The 15,284-nt window shown below is 56.0% G+C and overlaps 4 protein-coding genes across 6 annotated transcripts in view; 1 reads left to right on the plus strand and 3 right to left on the minus strand.

The window, feature by feature from the left end:
- jmjd6 (jumonji domain containing 6, arginine demethylase and lysine hydroxylase) overlaps window positions 1–2,349 on the minus strand; it is a 3,046-nt gene extending 697 nt beyond the window's left edge. The window contains exons 1-5 of the mRNA XM_003976410.3: window positions 1,926–2,349; window positions 1,169–1,557; window positions 756–1,042; window positions 266–401; window positions 48–186 (exon numbers count right to left, since the gene is read on the minus strand). Coding sequence (XP_003976459.1) covers window positions 48–186; window positions 266–401; window positions 756–1,042; window positions 1,169–1,557; window positions 1,926–2,054 — 1,080 coding nt within the window. The 5' untranslated portion in view covers window positions 2,055–2,349. The remainder of the gene's footprint in view (window positions 1–47; window positions 187–265; window positions 402–755; window positions 1,043–1,168; window positions 1,558–1,925) is intronic.
- A 1,174-nt stretch (window positions 2,350–3,523) lies between these two features.
- mettl23 (methyltransferase 23, arginine) lies at window positions 3,524–5,238 on the plus strand. The gene is made up of 5 exons (XM_003976417.3): window positions 3,524–4,027; window positions 4,369–4,473; window positions 4,531–4,768; window positions 4,872–4,956; window positions 5,026–5,238. The coding sequence occupies exons 1-5, from the start codon at window positions 3,929–3,931 to the stop codon at window positions 5,198–5,200; spliced, it is 702 nt and encodes a 233-aa protein (XP_003976466.1). The 5' UTR covers window positions 3,524–3,928; the 3' UTR covers window positions 5,201–5,238.
- A 92-nt stretch (window positions 5,239–5,330) lies between these two features.
- Window positions 5,331–6,374, minus strand: nupr1b (nuclear protein 1b). The gene is made up of 3 exons (XM_003976409.3): window positions 6,060–6,374; window positions 5,864–5,996; window positions 5,331–5,550 (listed from the first exon to the last, which is right to left on the minus strand). Exons 1-2 carry the CDS (start codon window positions 6,154–6,156, stop codon window positions 5,869–5,871), a joined length of 225 nt encoding a protein of 74 aa, XP_003976458.1. The 5' UTR covers window positions 6,157–6,374; the 3' UTR covers window positions 5,331–5,550; window positions 5,864–5,868.
- Window positions 6,375–7,384: 1,010 nt separating this feature from the next.
- On the minus strand, window positions 7,385–15,051 carry spns1 (SPNS lysolipid transporter 1, lysophospholipid). 3 transcript variants are annotated; one of them, XM_029835999.1, is made up of 13 exons: window positions 14,820–15,051; window positions 14,028–14,242; window positions 13,893–13,958; window positions 11,678–11,814; window positions 10,388–10,539; window positions 10,254–10,320; window positions 10,048–10,187; window positions 9,703–9,855; window positions 9,441–9,630; window positions 9,311–9,376; window positions 9,140–9,238; window positions 7,830–7,998; window positions 7,385–7,749 (listed from the first exon to the last, which is right to left on the minus strand). In XM_029835999.1, exons 2-13 carry the CDS (start codon window positions 14,233–14,235, stop codon window positions 7,679–7,681), a joined length of 1,518 nt encoding a protein of 505 aa, XP_029691859.1. In that variant the 5' UTR covers window positions 14,236–14,242; window positions 14,820–15,051; the 3' UTR covers window positions 7,385–7,678. The 3 variants fall into 3 exon arrangements, with proteins under 3 accessions (XP_029691859.1, XP_029691860.1, XP_029691861.1); XM_029836000.1 differs by having other exon boundaries at window positions 14,922–15,043; XM_029836001.1 differs by lacking the exons at window positions 13,893–13,958; window positions 14,028–14,242; window positions 14,820–15,051 and adding an exon at window positions 11,835–12,171 and having other exon boundaries at window positions 11,678–11,759.
- Window positions 15,052–15,284: the final 233 nt, after the last annotated feature.

Genomic DNA, 15,284 nt, shown 5'->3' on the forward strand with positions numbered 1-15,284 from the left:
GTGTGTGTGTGTGTGTGTGTGTGTGTGTGTGTGTGGTTAGCACATACATCAGAGTCTGATTCAGATGAACTGGAGGACGATGATGATGAAGAGTCGCTGGAGCTGTCCGAAGCGATGCCTGTTGACTCCTGAAGATCCACCTTATCAGCCAGGGAAGCCAGATCAGGTCTCTCCTGCTTCAGGATCCTACACACACACACACACACACTCATTCAGGTTCAGGGCTTCTCCTGGGTCGCTGGGGGTGCTGTGTGTGGATTCGTACCGGTACCACTTCCTGGACAGTTTGGGACGACCGCGCACTGTTTTGTGCCACACGATGGGGAAGTTGGTGCTGCTGGCAAAGTTCTGAGTGATGGCGATGGTCGTGTCCAGGTTCAGGACCACGTGCCACCATCCACCTGTGGACACACAGGAAGCTCCAGGTTAGCCTCCATTAGCCTCCACGTTAGCCTCCATTAGCCTCCACGTTAGCCTCCATTAGCCTGCTAAAGGAGCAGCGGTCACGTGATCTGCTGGCGTGTCCATGTGCTAATCTGCAGTCAGGCGAGGCTTAAATCCTGCCTTTAATCCACCCTGATCACCATTGTTAGCATTAGCTAGGAGCTGAAAGTAGGTCGCACAGGAATGACGTGACAGGCTGGCTGAGGTCGCTATGGAAACCCTGAATCACCCTTATGAGCCCAGTTTGCTGGACATCCTGAGCTGACCCAACCACCACAGCCATGGAAGCCAACACTGGTGCAGTCACTGACCGGGAACGAAGACCGTCTCCCCGGGTCTCTGGAGGATCTCCAGCGGCAGGAACTCTGGAGGCCAGTTCGGCTGCTGCGTTCTCGGGTAGATGACGCTGAACCAGGTGACGGCCTCATCCTGCTGGTTGCCGCCCTCCTCCCGGGCCACCTTGATAATCTCGCGGGGCGTGTTGGTCGGGAACAGACACCACCTCTTGTGGCCCTGGACCAGGGCGTTCCAGGCGCTGGTGCCCAGGGGGTCGATGTGGATGCCGGTGCCAGAGCGGGCTGGACCCATCACAAACCACCTGAGAGGAAACACACCACCCAGTTATTTCTACTCCGCTTTGTCCGTGGACCAGAGAACATCCGAGCTGGTCTTAATCGGCCAGGTCGCATGTGGAAGTCAAACACTGAGGTGGGGACAGAGACACCTGTACGGCGGCCGGCGTTTCTCTCCTGCAAACTGGAACAGGTCATCTCTGAAGAAGACGGGCACCTGGTAGTCGTCAAGCAGCTTACGGCGCTTGGCGTGTTCCCCGTAGCTGCTGTCGAAGATGTAGAGCGGGCTGTCGTCCTTGGTGCTCTCCAGGTACTCCGTGTAGTACTTCATCTTCATCTTCACCGAGTAGCCGTCGTTGTCCTCGCCACACTTGAACTTCTGGTTGCGGTACTTGCGTTTGAGGCGCTCCAGGGTCCATTTTTCACGGGCAGGCCAGTTTTCCTGGCAGTTCAGTAGGACCACGGGCTTGTAGGGCCGCTCGAAGCGCTGGATGAACTCCTCGGGACTGAGCTGGAGGGCATCTACGCGCTCCACCGAGTCCTGGAAGCAGCACAGCAGATCCCAGAGCTTTAGTGGGAAACACCTGAGGTGAACAGGAAGACATGAACAGGCCCAAACTCATATGAATGAACCTCTGCGGATTTCAACCTGGCTGAGCTCTGGTGGGAGCGGCACATTTGGGTCAGTTGAGGTTTTTAAGCTGCACAATAATTGTAGGTTGGCTCGAGTATCGTGGAAACTTTAACTGGCGCGATAACGAACCGGATGAATCCGCACCTCCAGACGAACTGATGCTCGCTGGACTTACAAATGTGAACAAACTGAGCTGAATAATCTGGGTCTGGCTGATGTCTACGTGACCGACTGCACTGTTGTTAGCTCAGTTAGCCTCGTTAGCTGACAGCTACCTTCACGCTGCGGGGCGATAGGTCGAAGTTATCATGGTAGCCGTGTTTGATCCAGTCTAGAGAGTCCTTCAGCTCGGGCCTGGCGCTGCGTTTCGCCTCTTTGATCCGCTTTTTGCTCTTATGGTTCATTCCTCTTCCCGATGCGACTGATGGTGAACTCGCTGCTCAGCCTGCTAACGTGCTAACGGGCCACTTGTGCTTCCTGGCAGCCACATTCAGTCGAGTGTCGGCCGGGAGCTGCGCTGCTCTCACACGGACACTTTAATCGCTTGAGTCTACGTACAAACACCAAATATGCGGACTCCTCTAAAAACTAAGCAACTTCCATGAGAGCGAGACGAGCAAGAAAGCTAACCGACTGAAGCGCCACTGAGCCCGCCCCCGGAGCAGGAAGTCCAAGCTGATTGGCCAGCTCTTCTCAACGGGAAGCGTCGATTGGTTCATCTGCCGGAGGACTCTTCCCGCCAGGCTTCTGATTGGCTGTCAAAGACCGCTGTTATCGCGAGACCAGCCGAGTCCCCTGTGAACGGAACCGAGAACAAGAAGCCAAGGAGAGGGTCCAAAGGTCAGAGGTCAAAGGGGGTTTTGGCCTCATTCATACAAAATGTTTGTGGAGAAATCTGGAAAATTAATATTTGATTACTTCGATAAGAGCGAATTAAATGTATATAAAAAAAGGATAAAAAACTTTTATAAAATAAAATAGAGATAAAATAGAGAAAACCACACAAATATGAATAAAAACAGAAAAAGATCCAAGGTAGTTTTCTCTGTCACCTGGACTGGGTTTCTTCTCTTGAAGACGCTTCTCCTTTCTCTCCAAACCTTGGATACAATGACCGGGAGGATGGAGAATCTACACAGACGACAGAAAAAGACCAAGTGAGAAGTGAGAGTTAGCACCTGGAATCAGGGAAGGAAGCGAGGAAGGAAGGAAGGAAGGAAGGAAGGAAGGAAGGAAGGAAGGAAGGAAGGAAGGAAGGAAGGAAGGAAGGAAGGAAGGAAAGAAACAGGGAAATAAGGAAAGAGGGAAGGAAAGGAAAGAAAGGAGGAATGCTTTCGGAACAATTATCTCCCTTCCTCCCTCCCTCTCTTCCTAACCCTCGCTTCCCTCCCTTCCTTGCCTTCCTCCCTCTCTTCCTAACCCTCGCTTCCCTTCCCTCCCTTCCCTTCCCTCCCTCCCTCCCTTCCCTTCCTTCCCTTCCCTTCCCTTCCCTTCCTTCCCTCCTTCCCTTCCCTTCCCTTCCCTTCCCTTCCCTTCCCTTCCCTTCCCTCCCTCCCTCTCTTCCTACCTTCCTCCCTTCCTTCCCTCCCTTCCTCACCCTGCTCCCTTCCTCCTCCCCTCCCTCCCTTCCCTCCCTCCCTCTCTTCCTAACCCTCGCTTCCCTCCCTTCCTCGCCTCCCTCCCTCTCTTCCTAACCCTCGCTTCCCTTCCCTTCCCTTCCCCTTCCCTCCCCTCCCTCCCTCCCTCCCCTCCCTCTCTTCCTAACCCTTGCTTCCCCTCCCTTCCTCCCTCCCTCCCTCCCTCCCTTCCCTCCCTCCCTCTCTTCCTAACCCTCGCTTCCCTCCCTTCCTTGCCTCCCTCCCTCCCTCCCACCTATTGCCCTCCTGCCCCCTGGGGGGCGCTACAGGAGCCCCCGGACGTCACATTCAGACACAGTTTTTCCGCGTCAGTCGCGTCACTTCTGAATGTTTACGTCCTGTTATAATTTGCTAAAGCAGTTTATTATTCGGCACTTTTCACTCGTTTATGCGTCACCATTGCTGTTTGTTATTCGGGACAGGTCATAAAGCTGATAAAAGGGAAGGTGACACGAAGATGAAGCGAAGAAGTGATCGTCACCGCATCTATTAGCTCTTATTTGTCTGGTATCTCTTTATTATTTACATTATAGTTACGTTAGCAACAACATCACGCGGATTTTCCTACAATACTCGATGAAGGATCGGAAAGATGATGTTTACAATCCAGTTCTGTAGTTGTCGATGCATTTAGCTGAGCAATGGCCGGTGGGGGAGAAGCTAACGTGGCTAACAGAGTTTTCACCTTTGAAGAGGCGGACAGAAGTCCAGAAGAATCCCTGACGGTGTCGATACCCGAGGTTCTGGCTCATTCTTAACCTTAACTATCTGATCCGGTCTCACAGTTCCACCACCTGAGAGCGGGCTGAGCTAGCGGCTAGCTAGCGGCTAGCTAGCGGCTCGGTGGGCTTTCCTCGGTTCCGATTTGGCTCCTTTTTAAATCCACCCTAAATTGTTTTTGTATTTTACTCTGGTTTTGTCACATGTTTTCTGTTAGTGTGAACAAATGCTGTATTTCTCCACTGTTTTTACTTCCTACTTTATTGTTTTTACTGAAACTTAAAGATGCTCCATTTTCTCTAAGCGCGACTTTATTCATTTTCTATTTCCGACCTTGCGTTAAACCCGTCCGGTTCCCCAGGTTCTGGAGCCACAGTATGGCATGTATGTGTGGCCCTGTGCGGTGGTGCTGGCCCAGTATCTGTGGACCCAGAGAGAGCAGCTGAGAGGCCGGGCGGTTCTGGAGGTGAGACGTCCTTAGCTTCCAGCCGTTTGGACCCGTCTGACCTCCTGTCCGTCTCAGCTGGGCGCAGGTGTGGCTCTCCCAGGTGTGGTAGCAGCGAGGTGCGGGTCAAAGGTCATCCTGTCGGACCTGGCAGAGGCTCCTTCCTGTCTGGAGAACTGCAGACGGAGCTGCCGGGCCAACGGAGTCCAGGATGTGGTGGTGCTGGGTCTGACCTGGGGGGACTTGTCTCCAGACCTGGTTCTGCTTCCTAAGCTGGACATCATCCTGGGTTCTGATGTGTTCTATGATCCAGAAGGTCAGCACAAGCTGCTTGTTTGCAGGCCTGAGTGGTCTGTGCTGTGGAGGTTCTGTGGAACCGGGCCTGCACGTCCACTCAGAACATCCGCGTCCTGTTTCAGATTTTGAAGACGTCTTCTTCTCGGTCGCCTTTCTTCTGAGGAAAAACCCAAAAGCTCAGTTCTGGACAACGTACCAGGAGAGGAGGTTTGGTTCCGTCCTCCGGTACCGGCTCTGATCGGCCCACACGTCTAACCCCCCCTTTCCCCTGCGCAGTGCCGATTGGTCGGTGGACGAGTTGCTGCGGCGATGGAACCTGAGCTGTGCCAACATCCCGCTGGACTCGTTTGGTGCGGACAAACCCGACCTGGCCCGGTCGGCTCTGCCGGGCCGCCACCACATCCGAATGACCGTTGTCACGCTGGGCCGGGCCGAGGAGGGAACCTCGTGACATTAATGGAAACAGGTCGGGAAGAGCCCACGGAACCGTGCAGTGCCGCGGGCCACCAGGAGGAGGCGCTGCGCCGACCGCTGCTCTCCAGTCAAACCACTAGAAGAACCCAACAGAACATGGAGGCACCAGCCGGTAACGGACCTCTTTAATGACTAACACGTCTGTGAATACGTGACCGTTCAAGGACACAACTCATTATTGGGGAACCCACAACAGCAGACCGAACCCGACCCGGGAGCAGGTGAGCCCAGCACAGGTGAGCGCCACGTGCTGACGTCACAGGGGCCCTCGGTCGTGTTTGGGTCCGGTCCCATGGTCCGATTCCAGGATGATCCGTCCGAGTCTCCCTGAAAGAGCAGAACACACGCGGTTAGGTTAAACACCCAAACGGGCCGGAGCCGCTCCTGACCGTGGTTTCCGTGGTTTCCGTGGTTTCCTGCTGCAACAACAAAAGGAACCATTCGAGTTCGGACCGCAGAACTTTAGATGTTGGACTCTTCTGTCCACAAACGGTTAATAATGTCGGACTCGAGTTCGAAGCCACGTAGGCACATCTGGACGGGGGGCGGATCGGGGGGAGGGGGCGGATCGGGGGGCGGATCGAGGGGGGGGGGGGCGGATCGAGGGGGGGGGAGGGGGCGGGTCGAGGGGGGGTCAGACCTGGCTCACTCTTTGCTCTTCTTCTCGCTGTTCTGGAGCTTCTCCACCAGCTTGCGCTCGTGTCCCGACGGACTGGGCCGGTTGGTGTTGTCGCTGGCCTCCTTCTTGGTTCTGCCTTTCCGGGCCGACGCCTCTGTGGAGGAGACACAGGTGAGGCGGCAGCAGGAGTCTGACTCAGCTGAAGGCCGGGGCTCACCTGCGTATTTATCGCTCAGGTTGTAATACTCGTATTGATCGTAATATTCCTCCTCGAAGCTGCTCGGCTTCAGGTTCTTCACGTCCACGTGACTCATGTCGACCGTCGCTGCTGCCACAATAAAACGTGCTTTTCCTCTCACTTCAGCCTTTTATGCTCAACGCAGGCCCCGCCCCCCACCGCGAGGGGCGTGTCCCTACCCACAAGACACGCCCCTCCCACTATATCCGCTGGATGTGACGCTGACGTTGGCTGGCTGCCATGGCAACTCAGCTCGGAGCCCCGCCCCCTCAGCAGCACAATAACAAGTTTCTTTGAGTCCTTCAGGATCAGAACGTCTGTAAAGGAACTAAAAGTTTGATCTTGAATAATTAAATAAAAGATGAGACAATGTCTAATCTATAATATCCAGTCCTCATCAACGATACGGTTTAGTTTTGGGCCGTCAGCGTTTTCCTCCGATTATCTGAGTCCAACGTTCAGGTCGGCTCAGAATCGGGTCACAGACGCAGATGTGAGGAGAGCAGCTGCTCCCACGGCCGTCAGCAGGTCAGGGAGGTCCAATGGAAGGAGGGGGGGTTAGGAATACTGGGGAATGCTGGGGAATACTGAGGAAGGCTGGGGAATACTGGGGAATGTTGAGGAAGGCTGGGGAATACTGAGGAATGCTGGGGAATACTGAGAATGCTGGGGAATGTTTAGGAATGCTGAGGAAGGCTGAGAATACTGGGGAATACTGAGAATGCTGAGAATACTGGGGAATGTTGAGGAATACTGGGGAATGCTGGGGAATACTGAGGAATACTGGGGAATGTTGAGGAATGCTGGGGAATACTGAGGAATGCTGGGGAATACTGAGAATGCTGGGGAATACTGAGGAATGTTGAGGAATACTGGGGAATGTTGAGGAATACTGGGGAAGGCTGGGGAATACTGAAAATACTGGGGAATACTGAGGAATGTTGAGGAATACTGGGGAATGTTGAGGAATGCTGGGGAATGTTTAGGAATGCTGAGGAATACTGGGGAATGTTGAGGAATACTGAGGAATGCTGGGGAATACGGGGAATGCTGAGGAATACTGAGGAATACTGGGGAATACTGAGGAATACTGAGGAATGCTGGGGAATATTGGGGAATACTGGAGGTTAGCTTGATCACACAGCGTTTGACTCTGGTTAATCTTTGATCTGCTGACAGCAGCGGGGTCAAAGGTCACACAAACATCAAACCCTAAATAAACTCTGATTCCATCAACAAACCAGGTGAAAAGTTCCTTTGAACTTTGCTGCTTTAATTTAACATCCGACCACGAAAACAAGTTCGGAATTCTGATCATTTTCTCCAACTTTATTTCTTCTGTAAATAAACAACAAACAGATTAAAAGATTAAAACAGCTAAAAATAATCTCGGGTTAATAAAATTCTTGTAAAATCAGCTGGGAACCAGAACCAGAACCAGAACCAGAACCACGCTTGAAGAAGAATTTAGCAGAACCGTAGTTTGAAAAATAAAAATAAAATCAGCAGGACTCAGAGGTCCGGTTCCAATCAGAACCTCTGAGTCCAAAGGAGAAAACCCAGGAGAAAAGTTCTGCACGGCTGTTGACGGTTCCACATCAGATCAGAACACTGGACACGGGGACCCGAGTGGACCGGCCGCTCTTCGGAACCACGATGGGCTCGTCGCCTGCCGACAGAATCCAGAACAGTTACTGAGCCCCCGCTGGTCCCATGGGCTTCATGCCGGTCCGGTCCGGTCCAGCTCACCTGCGGTGTCGTAGGTCTCCGCTCGATGGCGATCCGTCTCGATGAAGAGGGCGGTGGCCAGGAAGAAAGCCCCGCCCACCACCGCCACGAAGCTGCAGAGCAGCAGAGACAGCTGGAGGGAGCGGAACCGCCAGAGGAACGAGTCGCTTCTCCGGAGCGTGTCCGAGACCTGCGGACACACGGGAAGCTCAGCCCCCTGCACCCATCCCCACGCTCCCCACGCCCCGGAGCTGCTCCCCACGCTCCCGACGCTCCAGAGCTGCTCCCCACGCTCCCGACGCTCCAGAGCTGCTCCCCACGCTCCCGACGCTCCAGAGCTGCTCCCCACGCTCCCGACACTCCCCACGCTCCCAATGCCCCGGAGCTGCTCCCCACGCTCCCGACGCTCCGGAGCTGCTCCCCACGCTCCGGAGCTGCTCCCCACGCTCCCCACGCTCCGGAGCTGCTCCCAAATGCTCGTGATTAGCGTGACTAGCATGACTAGCGTGATTAGCATGACTAGCGTGACTAGCATGATTAACGTGACTAGCATGATTAGCGTGACTAGCATGATTAGCGTGACTAACGTGACTAGCGTGATTGGCGTGACTAGCATGACTAACGTGACTAGCGTGATTGGCGTGACTAGCGTGACTAACGTGATTAGCATGATTAGCGTGACTAGCGTGATTAGCGTGACTAGCGTGATTAGCGTGACTAGCGTGATTAGCGTGACTAGCGTGATTGGCGTGACTAGCATGATTAGCGTGACTAACGTGACTAGCGTGATTGGCGTGACTAGCGTGACTAGCATGATTAGCGTGATTGGCGTGACTAGCGTGATTAGCGTGACTAGCATGATTAGCGTGACTAACGTGACTAGCGTGATTGGCGTGACTAGCATGATTAGCGTGACTAACGTGACTAGCGTGATTGGCGTGACTAGTGTGACTAACGTGACTAGCATGATTAGCGTGACTAGCATGATTAGCGTGACTAACGTGACTAGCGTGATTGGCGTGACTAGCGTGACTAGCATGATTAGCGTGACTGGCGTGACTAGCGTGATTAGCGTGACTAACGTGACTAGCGTGATTGGCGTGACTAGCGTGACTAGCATGATTAGCGTGATTGGCGTGACTAGCGTGATTAGCGTGACTAGCATGATTAGCGTGACTAACGTGACTAGCGTGATTGGCGTGACTAGCATGATTAGCGTGACTAACGTGACTAGCATGATTAGCGTGACTAACGTGACTAGCGTGATTGGCGTGACTAGCGTGACTAACGTGACTAGCATGACTAGCGTGACTAGCGTGGGTGGGTCCTACCACTCCGATCAGATAGGGACTTCCTGCGTCCCCCAGCAGGTGCGACACAACGATCTGCAGAGCTTCAGCTGTGGCGCGGCGGGTGGGAACCACCACGTACTGCAGAGAGAACAGCAGTGATGAGATTAGCAACCGCTAGCATGGGTGCACAGGTGACACACAGGCGCTCACCAGCAGGATGTCGGCCACGATGGCCCAGTTCATGGACAGGAAGGTCTCCCCGAAGAAGATGAAGACCTGGAAACGGGGGGTCAGAGGTCACGGCGCCGTCCAAGGTGACGGTGCGATGTCGGGGACTCACGTATGTGGCGACGGTGCTGGCCTGAGCGAACACGACGGCCAGGTACAGGAAGGGCGCCGACAGCAGCAGCCCGGCGGCACAGACCAGCGGGTCGGCTCTCCCCGTCCTGCGGCGCAGCAGCCGGCTCACCTGGACGCCGCTGGCCACGCCCAGCACGCCTGTCACGCAGGTGATGGCGCCAAAGAGCAGACTGGCACGGGACACAGCGGGTCAGAGGTCAGAGCACGTCCACAGCGTGACCTCCCCGGGGCGGCGGCGTTACCTGTCGGAGGCGGCGCAGTTTCCCGCCACGCACGGCGCCCTCTCCCCGGTGAACACGGCCGCTCGGAACAGGAAGGTCGGCGCCCAGAGCGCCAGCGAGCCGGTGACGAACGCCACCGCCGTGAAGCCGAAGGTGGAGAGGAGGAAGCTGTGGCTGCGGGAGAGACGGAGCAGCACGTTGACCTCTGACCTTGCCTCGTTCAGACGTCTCGTTAGCATTAGCGCGTGAGCGCCCTCGCGTTAGCATTAGCGCGTGAGCGCCCTAGCGTTAGCATTAGCGCGTGAGCGCCCTAGCGTTAGCATTAGCGCGTGAGCGCCCTCGCGGCAGCGAGCGCGGCCGACCTACTTCCTGCTGAGCGCCGACAGGTCGGTGAGCCAGCCGGTGCGGCGCACCTGGCGGTGGGGCCGCTCCACGGCGCCTCTCCTGGGCTCCTGCACCACCAGCAGCAGCAGCAGCACCGCCACCAGGCCCAGCCCGGGGGTCACCTGCACAGAGGGCGGAGCTCCGTCAGCTGGAGACGCGGCGGCGGGGTCATGTGACCGCGGGCTTACCCTCAGGGCCCAGTGCCAGTCCCCCGCCAGACTCCCGACCTGTGAGCCCACGATGTAGCCGAGACCACTAAGGGGGACACGTGGAGACAGGTGAGAGGATGGCCACGCCCCTTTGGAGGGGACCTGAGCCTCACCTGCCCACTGGGATGGCGAAGTAGAAGAGCGACAGCATGTTGGTCCTGGTCTCCTTCACGTACAGGTCGGCGATGACGGTGGGGGCGATGGTGGAGTAGCTGGCCTCCCCCACCCCCACCAGCCCCCGGGTCAGGAGCAGCAGCCAGAAGTGCTGCGACAGAGCGGCGTCAGCTACAGACACGCAGAGCTACAGACACGCAGAGAGCTACAGACACGCAGAGCTACAGACACGCAGAGAGCTACAGACACCCTCAGAGCTACAGACAGGCAGAGCTACAGACACGCAGAGAGCTACAGACACACGCAGAGCTACAGACACGCAGAGCTACAGACACGCAGAGAGCTACAGACACGCAGAGAGCTACAGACACGCAGAGCTACAGACACGCAGAGAGCTACAGACACGCAGAGCTACAGACACGCAGAGAGCTACAGACACTCAGAGCTACAGACACGCAGAGAGCTACAGACACTCAGAGCTACAGACACGCAGAGAGCTACAGACACGCAGAGAGCTACAGACACTCAGAGCTACAGACACGTCGAGCTACAGACACGCAGAGCTACAGACACGCAGAGAGCTACAGACACTCAGAGCTACAGACACGCAGAGAGCTACGGACACGCAGAGAGCTACAGACACGCAGAGAGCTACAGACACTCAGAGCTACAGACACGCAGAGAGCTACAGACACACGCAGAGAGCTACAGACACGCAGAGAGCTACAGACACGCAGAGAGCTACAGACACGCAGAGAGCTAGAGACACTCAGAGCTACAGACACGCAGAGAGCTACAGACACACGCAGAGAGCTACAGACACCCTCAGAGCTACAGACACGCAGAGAGCTACAGACACACTCAGAGCTACAGACACCGACAGGGCTACAGACACGCAGAGAGCTACAGACACGACGAGAGCTACAGACACTCTCAGAGCTACAGACACTCTCAGAGCTACAGACACTCACAGAGCTACAGACACTGACAGCTACAGACACTCTCAGAGCTACAGACACTCACAGAGCTACAGACACTGAGAGCTACAGACACTCTCAGAGCTACAGACACTCTCAGAGCTACAGACACTCTCAGAGCTACAGACACTCTCAGAGCTACAGACACTCTCAGAGCTACAGACACTCTCAGAGCTACAGACACTCACAGAGCTACAGACACTCACAGAGCTACAGACACTCTCAGAGCTACAGACACTCACAGAGCTACAGACACTCTCAGAGCTACAGACACTCACAGAGCTACAGACACTGAGAGCTACAGACACTCACAGCTCCGGGTGTGTAGGAACTGGCCAGCGTCACCACAGACCAGAAGGCGATGCCGGCACTCATGATGAACTTCCTGTTGTACCTGTCACCAAGGTAACCAAAAACGGGGGCTAGAAACATGTAACTGCAGATGAAGACTGGGGAGAGAACAACAGACCTTTAAGGATCCAGGAACTCTGAGCAGAGTCACTTCAAACATCATCTCGGCCCAAACTGGGCCAGAACCAGTTTGTCCTCCAGTACTACCACTATAATGCCTGATGTCTCCATCTCTGTGTTTGGGACACCTGGTTGCCTAGCAACAGGCTCAATCTCCTCCCCTCGCTAAGATCAAAGCTTCTGTCTCCTCCTGGATCGAGAAGCTCTGGAGGAACAAGAGACCTGCAGAGCTGTGGCACCTCCAGAGGAATAAAGGTGATGATCCACATGATGAAGGTGAAGCCAGACTGAGACATGCTGGAGTGGACCAGGACATGGAGGACAGCTGGAGGACAGTAGGGAGGAGACCGGTGGAGGGGGGAGACCGGTGGAGGGAGGAGACCGGTGGAGGGAGGAGACCGATGGAGGGAGGAGACCGGTGGAGGGAGGAGACCGGTGGAGGGGGGAGACCGGTGGAAGGGGGAGACCGGTGGAGGGAGGAGACCGGTGGAGGGGGGAGACCGGTGGAGGGAGGAGACCACCAGTGGAGGGAGGAGACCGGTGGAGGGGGGAGACCACCAGTGGAGGGAGGAGACCGGTGGAGGGGGGAGACCGGTGGAGGGAGGAGACCGGTGGAGGGGGGAGACCACCAGTGGAGGGAGGAGACCGGTGGAGGGGGGAGACCGGTGGAGGGGGGAGACCGGTGGAGGGAGGAGACCGGTGGAGGGGGGAGACCACCAGTGGAGGGAGGAGACCGGTGGAGGGGGGAGACCGGTGGAGGGGGGAGACCGGTGGAGGGAGGAGACCGGTGGAGGGGGGAGACCACCAGTGGAGGGAGGAGACCGGTGGAGGGGGGAGACCGGTGGAGGGAGGAGACCGGTGGAGGGAGGAGACCACCAGTGGAGGGGGGAGACCACCAGTGGAGGGAGGAGACCGGTGGAGGGAGGAGACCGGTGGAGGGGGGAGACCACCAGTGGAGGGGGGAGACCGGTGGAGGGGGGAGACCGGTGGAGGGAGGAGACCGGTGGAGGGAGGAGCTAGAGGAGGAGGTGTGCAGAGAGAGCAGGTGGGGGAGGAGCTAGAGGAGGAGGTGTGCAGAGAGAGCAGGTGGGGGAGGAGCTAAAGGTGGGGGAGGAGCTAGAGGTGGAGGTGTGCAGAGAGAGCAGGTGGAGGAGGAGCTAGAGGTGGAGGAGGAGCTAGATGTGGAGGTGTGCAGAGAGATTAGGTGGGGGAGGAGCTAGAGGTGGAGGTGTGCAGAGAGAGCAGGTGGAGGAGGAGCTAGAGGTGGAGGTGTGCAGAGAGAGCAGGTGGGGGAGGAGCTAGAGGAGGAGGGGGAGCTAGAGGTGGGGGTGGGGGAGGAGCTAGATGTGGAGGTGTGCAGAGAGATTAGGTGGAGGAGGAGCTAGAGGTGGAGGTGTGCAGAGAGAGCAGGTGGAGGAGGAGCTAGAGGTGGAGGTGTGCAGAGAGAGCAGGTGGGGGAGGGGCTAGAGGAGGAGGGGGAGCTAGAGGTGGGGGTGGGGGAGGAGCTAGTTGTGGAGGAGGAGCTAGAGGTGGGGTGGGGGAGGAGCTAGTTGTGGAGGAGGAGCTAGAGGTGGAGGTGTGCAGAGAGAGCAGGTGGAGGAGGAGCTAGAGGTGGGGGTGGGGGAGGAGCTAGTTGTGGAGGAGGAGCTAGAGGTGGAGGTGTGTCCTGGAGAGGAGGCAGACGCTGAAGTTCCAGGGAGGAGAGATGAAGAAGCTGGAGCTTCTCTTTGGGAGGAACATGGAGAGGATCAGCAATGATCAGCACGGGTTAGATGTTTGGAGGTGAGGCCAGAGAGGCCAGGCTGAGGTGCTGTGGACATGTCCAGAGGAGGGACAGGGGGACACTGAGGGACAGGGGGACACTGAGGGACAGGGGGACACTGAGGATGGAGCTACCAGGTGGTGGCTTTCATGCAGCCAGCCGACAGGGTGCACGTGTCCTGCGGTGCACGTGTCCTGCGGTGCACGTGCCCTGTGGTGCACGTGTCCTGCGGTGCACGTGTCCTGTGGTGCACGTGAAGAACATGGAAAGAATGACAAAGTTCTGTTCTCTCACCTGTTTGCAGTAACCCTGACTTCTCATCATTGATTCCAAAGTAGTGCTCGATGTCTGGGAGAACACCTGGGGAGGGGACATCGGGTCACATGACACACCTGCACCGTTCAGCCCCGCCCCCCCCCGGCTGCCTACCTGCCACCGTGAACCTGTCCATGTAGTTCAGAAGGTTGATGTAGCAGAGAATAAAGACGGTCAGCAGCGCCCGTGACCTGGACACGCCACTGGGCGGCTCCGCCTCCGGGCGCTGCGCTGGCCCGCCCCTCGGCTCCTCTGGACTCTCCGCCTCGCTCTCATCGGAGAAGAACGGCGTGGAGTCCGATGTGGGCTCACCCCGAGACATGGTGGTCCTGATGAAGCAGACGGAGAAACCAATCAACTAATCAGTGTTCGGGTCGTCTGTGCTCATCTCATCCTTTCCGAAGGAGACGATGACGCGAGTCCGTGGGGCGCCGCTGGTCATGTGACCACAGCAGCCTTCACTTCCTCTTAGGTCACCTGCTGGGTGACTGGGTTCATCTCGACTACAGGTGGGTCTGCAGATGTTTAGCAGACGAGCACCAACCCTCTTCCATAAGGAGCCTCACCTGTCCTGGACCCGACCCTCACCTGAGCATCACGTGACCAGGCGGAAGACAGCGGCCAGACTCAGTCAGACTTTTTCACGTCGGACTGAATTTTAACTCAACTTGTATTTCAAACGTGGGACTCGTGAAAAAACAGTTCGGGTTTTGCACCAATTTTCGAAGAGTTGAACCAGAATTTTTCCTGTTGACAAATTTATGATACAAGTTCGAAACCGGAAGTTCTCCGAGGGCAGATCTGTTTGGTTTAGTCCGACGAAGCATTTTGATCCAAACGGTGACTGAGTCATTTAAACCCACATTTCTGTTTCCGGTTGAAGCTAACGTTAGCATGTCTGTTTACCTGCGGGATGAGTCGCGGCTCGCGCGCTTTATTTCTTCTTTGCGAGGGTACAAACGCGTCACAAACGGATGCTTAGACTAATTTAAAACCCATATTAATCACCGATGCGGCCCGATCGATCGTCCTGAGCGCAGCTTGACGCAGTTAGTGTAGAAGATTTAGCTGACTTTAGCTGCTGCCATGATCGAGCACGAGAAACTTCCGCTCTGCTGTTCACGTGACGTGTCGTCACAGCATCGCACGAGCGCTTGAATCACGACTGATAAAAGTGATCAGTTTATCAGTGGATCACAATGTACGGAACTAATCTGTAACCTATTTATGACTGGCAGTCACCGTTGCGTTTTAAAACACTTTTACTGGTTTTAAGATGTTTATTTCCGTGGGATGATGTTAAGATTCGTCCCAAATAAGTGGAGCTACTAAATGACAAGCGTCAAACTCCCTGGAGACAGGAAGTGACGT

The sequence above is a fragment of the Takifugu rubripes genome, chromosome 5 (genome assembly GCF_901000725.2).
Source record: "Takifugu rubripes chromosome 5, fTakRub1.2, whole genome shotgun sequence".
NCBI lineage: Eukaryota > Metazoa > Chordata > Actinopteri > Tetraodontiformes > Tetraodontidae > Takifugu > Takifugu rubripes.

Excerpts from the sequence above, each read along its gene's own strand:
- spns1 (XM_029835999.1), bottom strand. The coding sequence starts at position 14,235 with ATGTCTCGGGGTGAGCCCACATCGGACTCCACGCCGTTCTTCTCCGAT. Across the intron at positions 10,321-10,387 it reads TTCGCCATCCCAGTGGGCAG|TGGTCTCGGCTACATCGTGG; the intron begins GTGAGGCTCAGG and ends TGTCCCCCTTAG. Across the intron at positions 9,377-9,440 it reads CCAGCACCGTCGCCACATAC|GTCTTCATCTTCTTCGGGGA; the intron begins GTGAGTCCCCGA and ends CCCCGTTTCCAG.
- nupr1b (XM_003976409.3), bottom strand. The coding sequence starts at position 6,156 with ATGAGTCACGTGGACGTGAAGAACCTGAAGCCGAGCAGCTTCGAGGAG. Across the intron at positions 5,997-6,059 it reads CCTGAGCGATAAATACGCAG|AGGCGTCGGCCCGGAAAGGC; the intron begins GTGAGCCCCGGC and ends TCTCCTCCACAG.
- mettl23 (XM_003976417.3), top strand. The coding sequence starts at position 3,929 with ATGGCCGGTGGGGGAGAAGCTAACGTGGCTAACAGAGTTTTCACCTTT. Across the intron at positions 4,028-4,368 it reads TGACGGTGTCGATACCCGAG|GTTCTGGAGCCACAGTATGG; the intron begins GTTCTGGCTCAT and ends CCGGTTCCCCAG. Across the intron at positions 4,474-4,530 it reads GAGGCCGGGCGGTTCTGGAG|CTGGGCGCAGGTGTGGCTCT; the intron begins GTGAGACGTCCT and ends TGTCCGTCTCAG.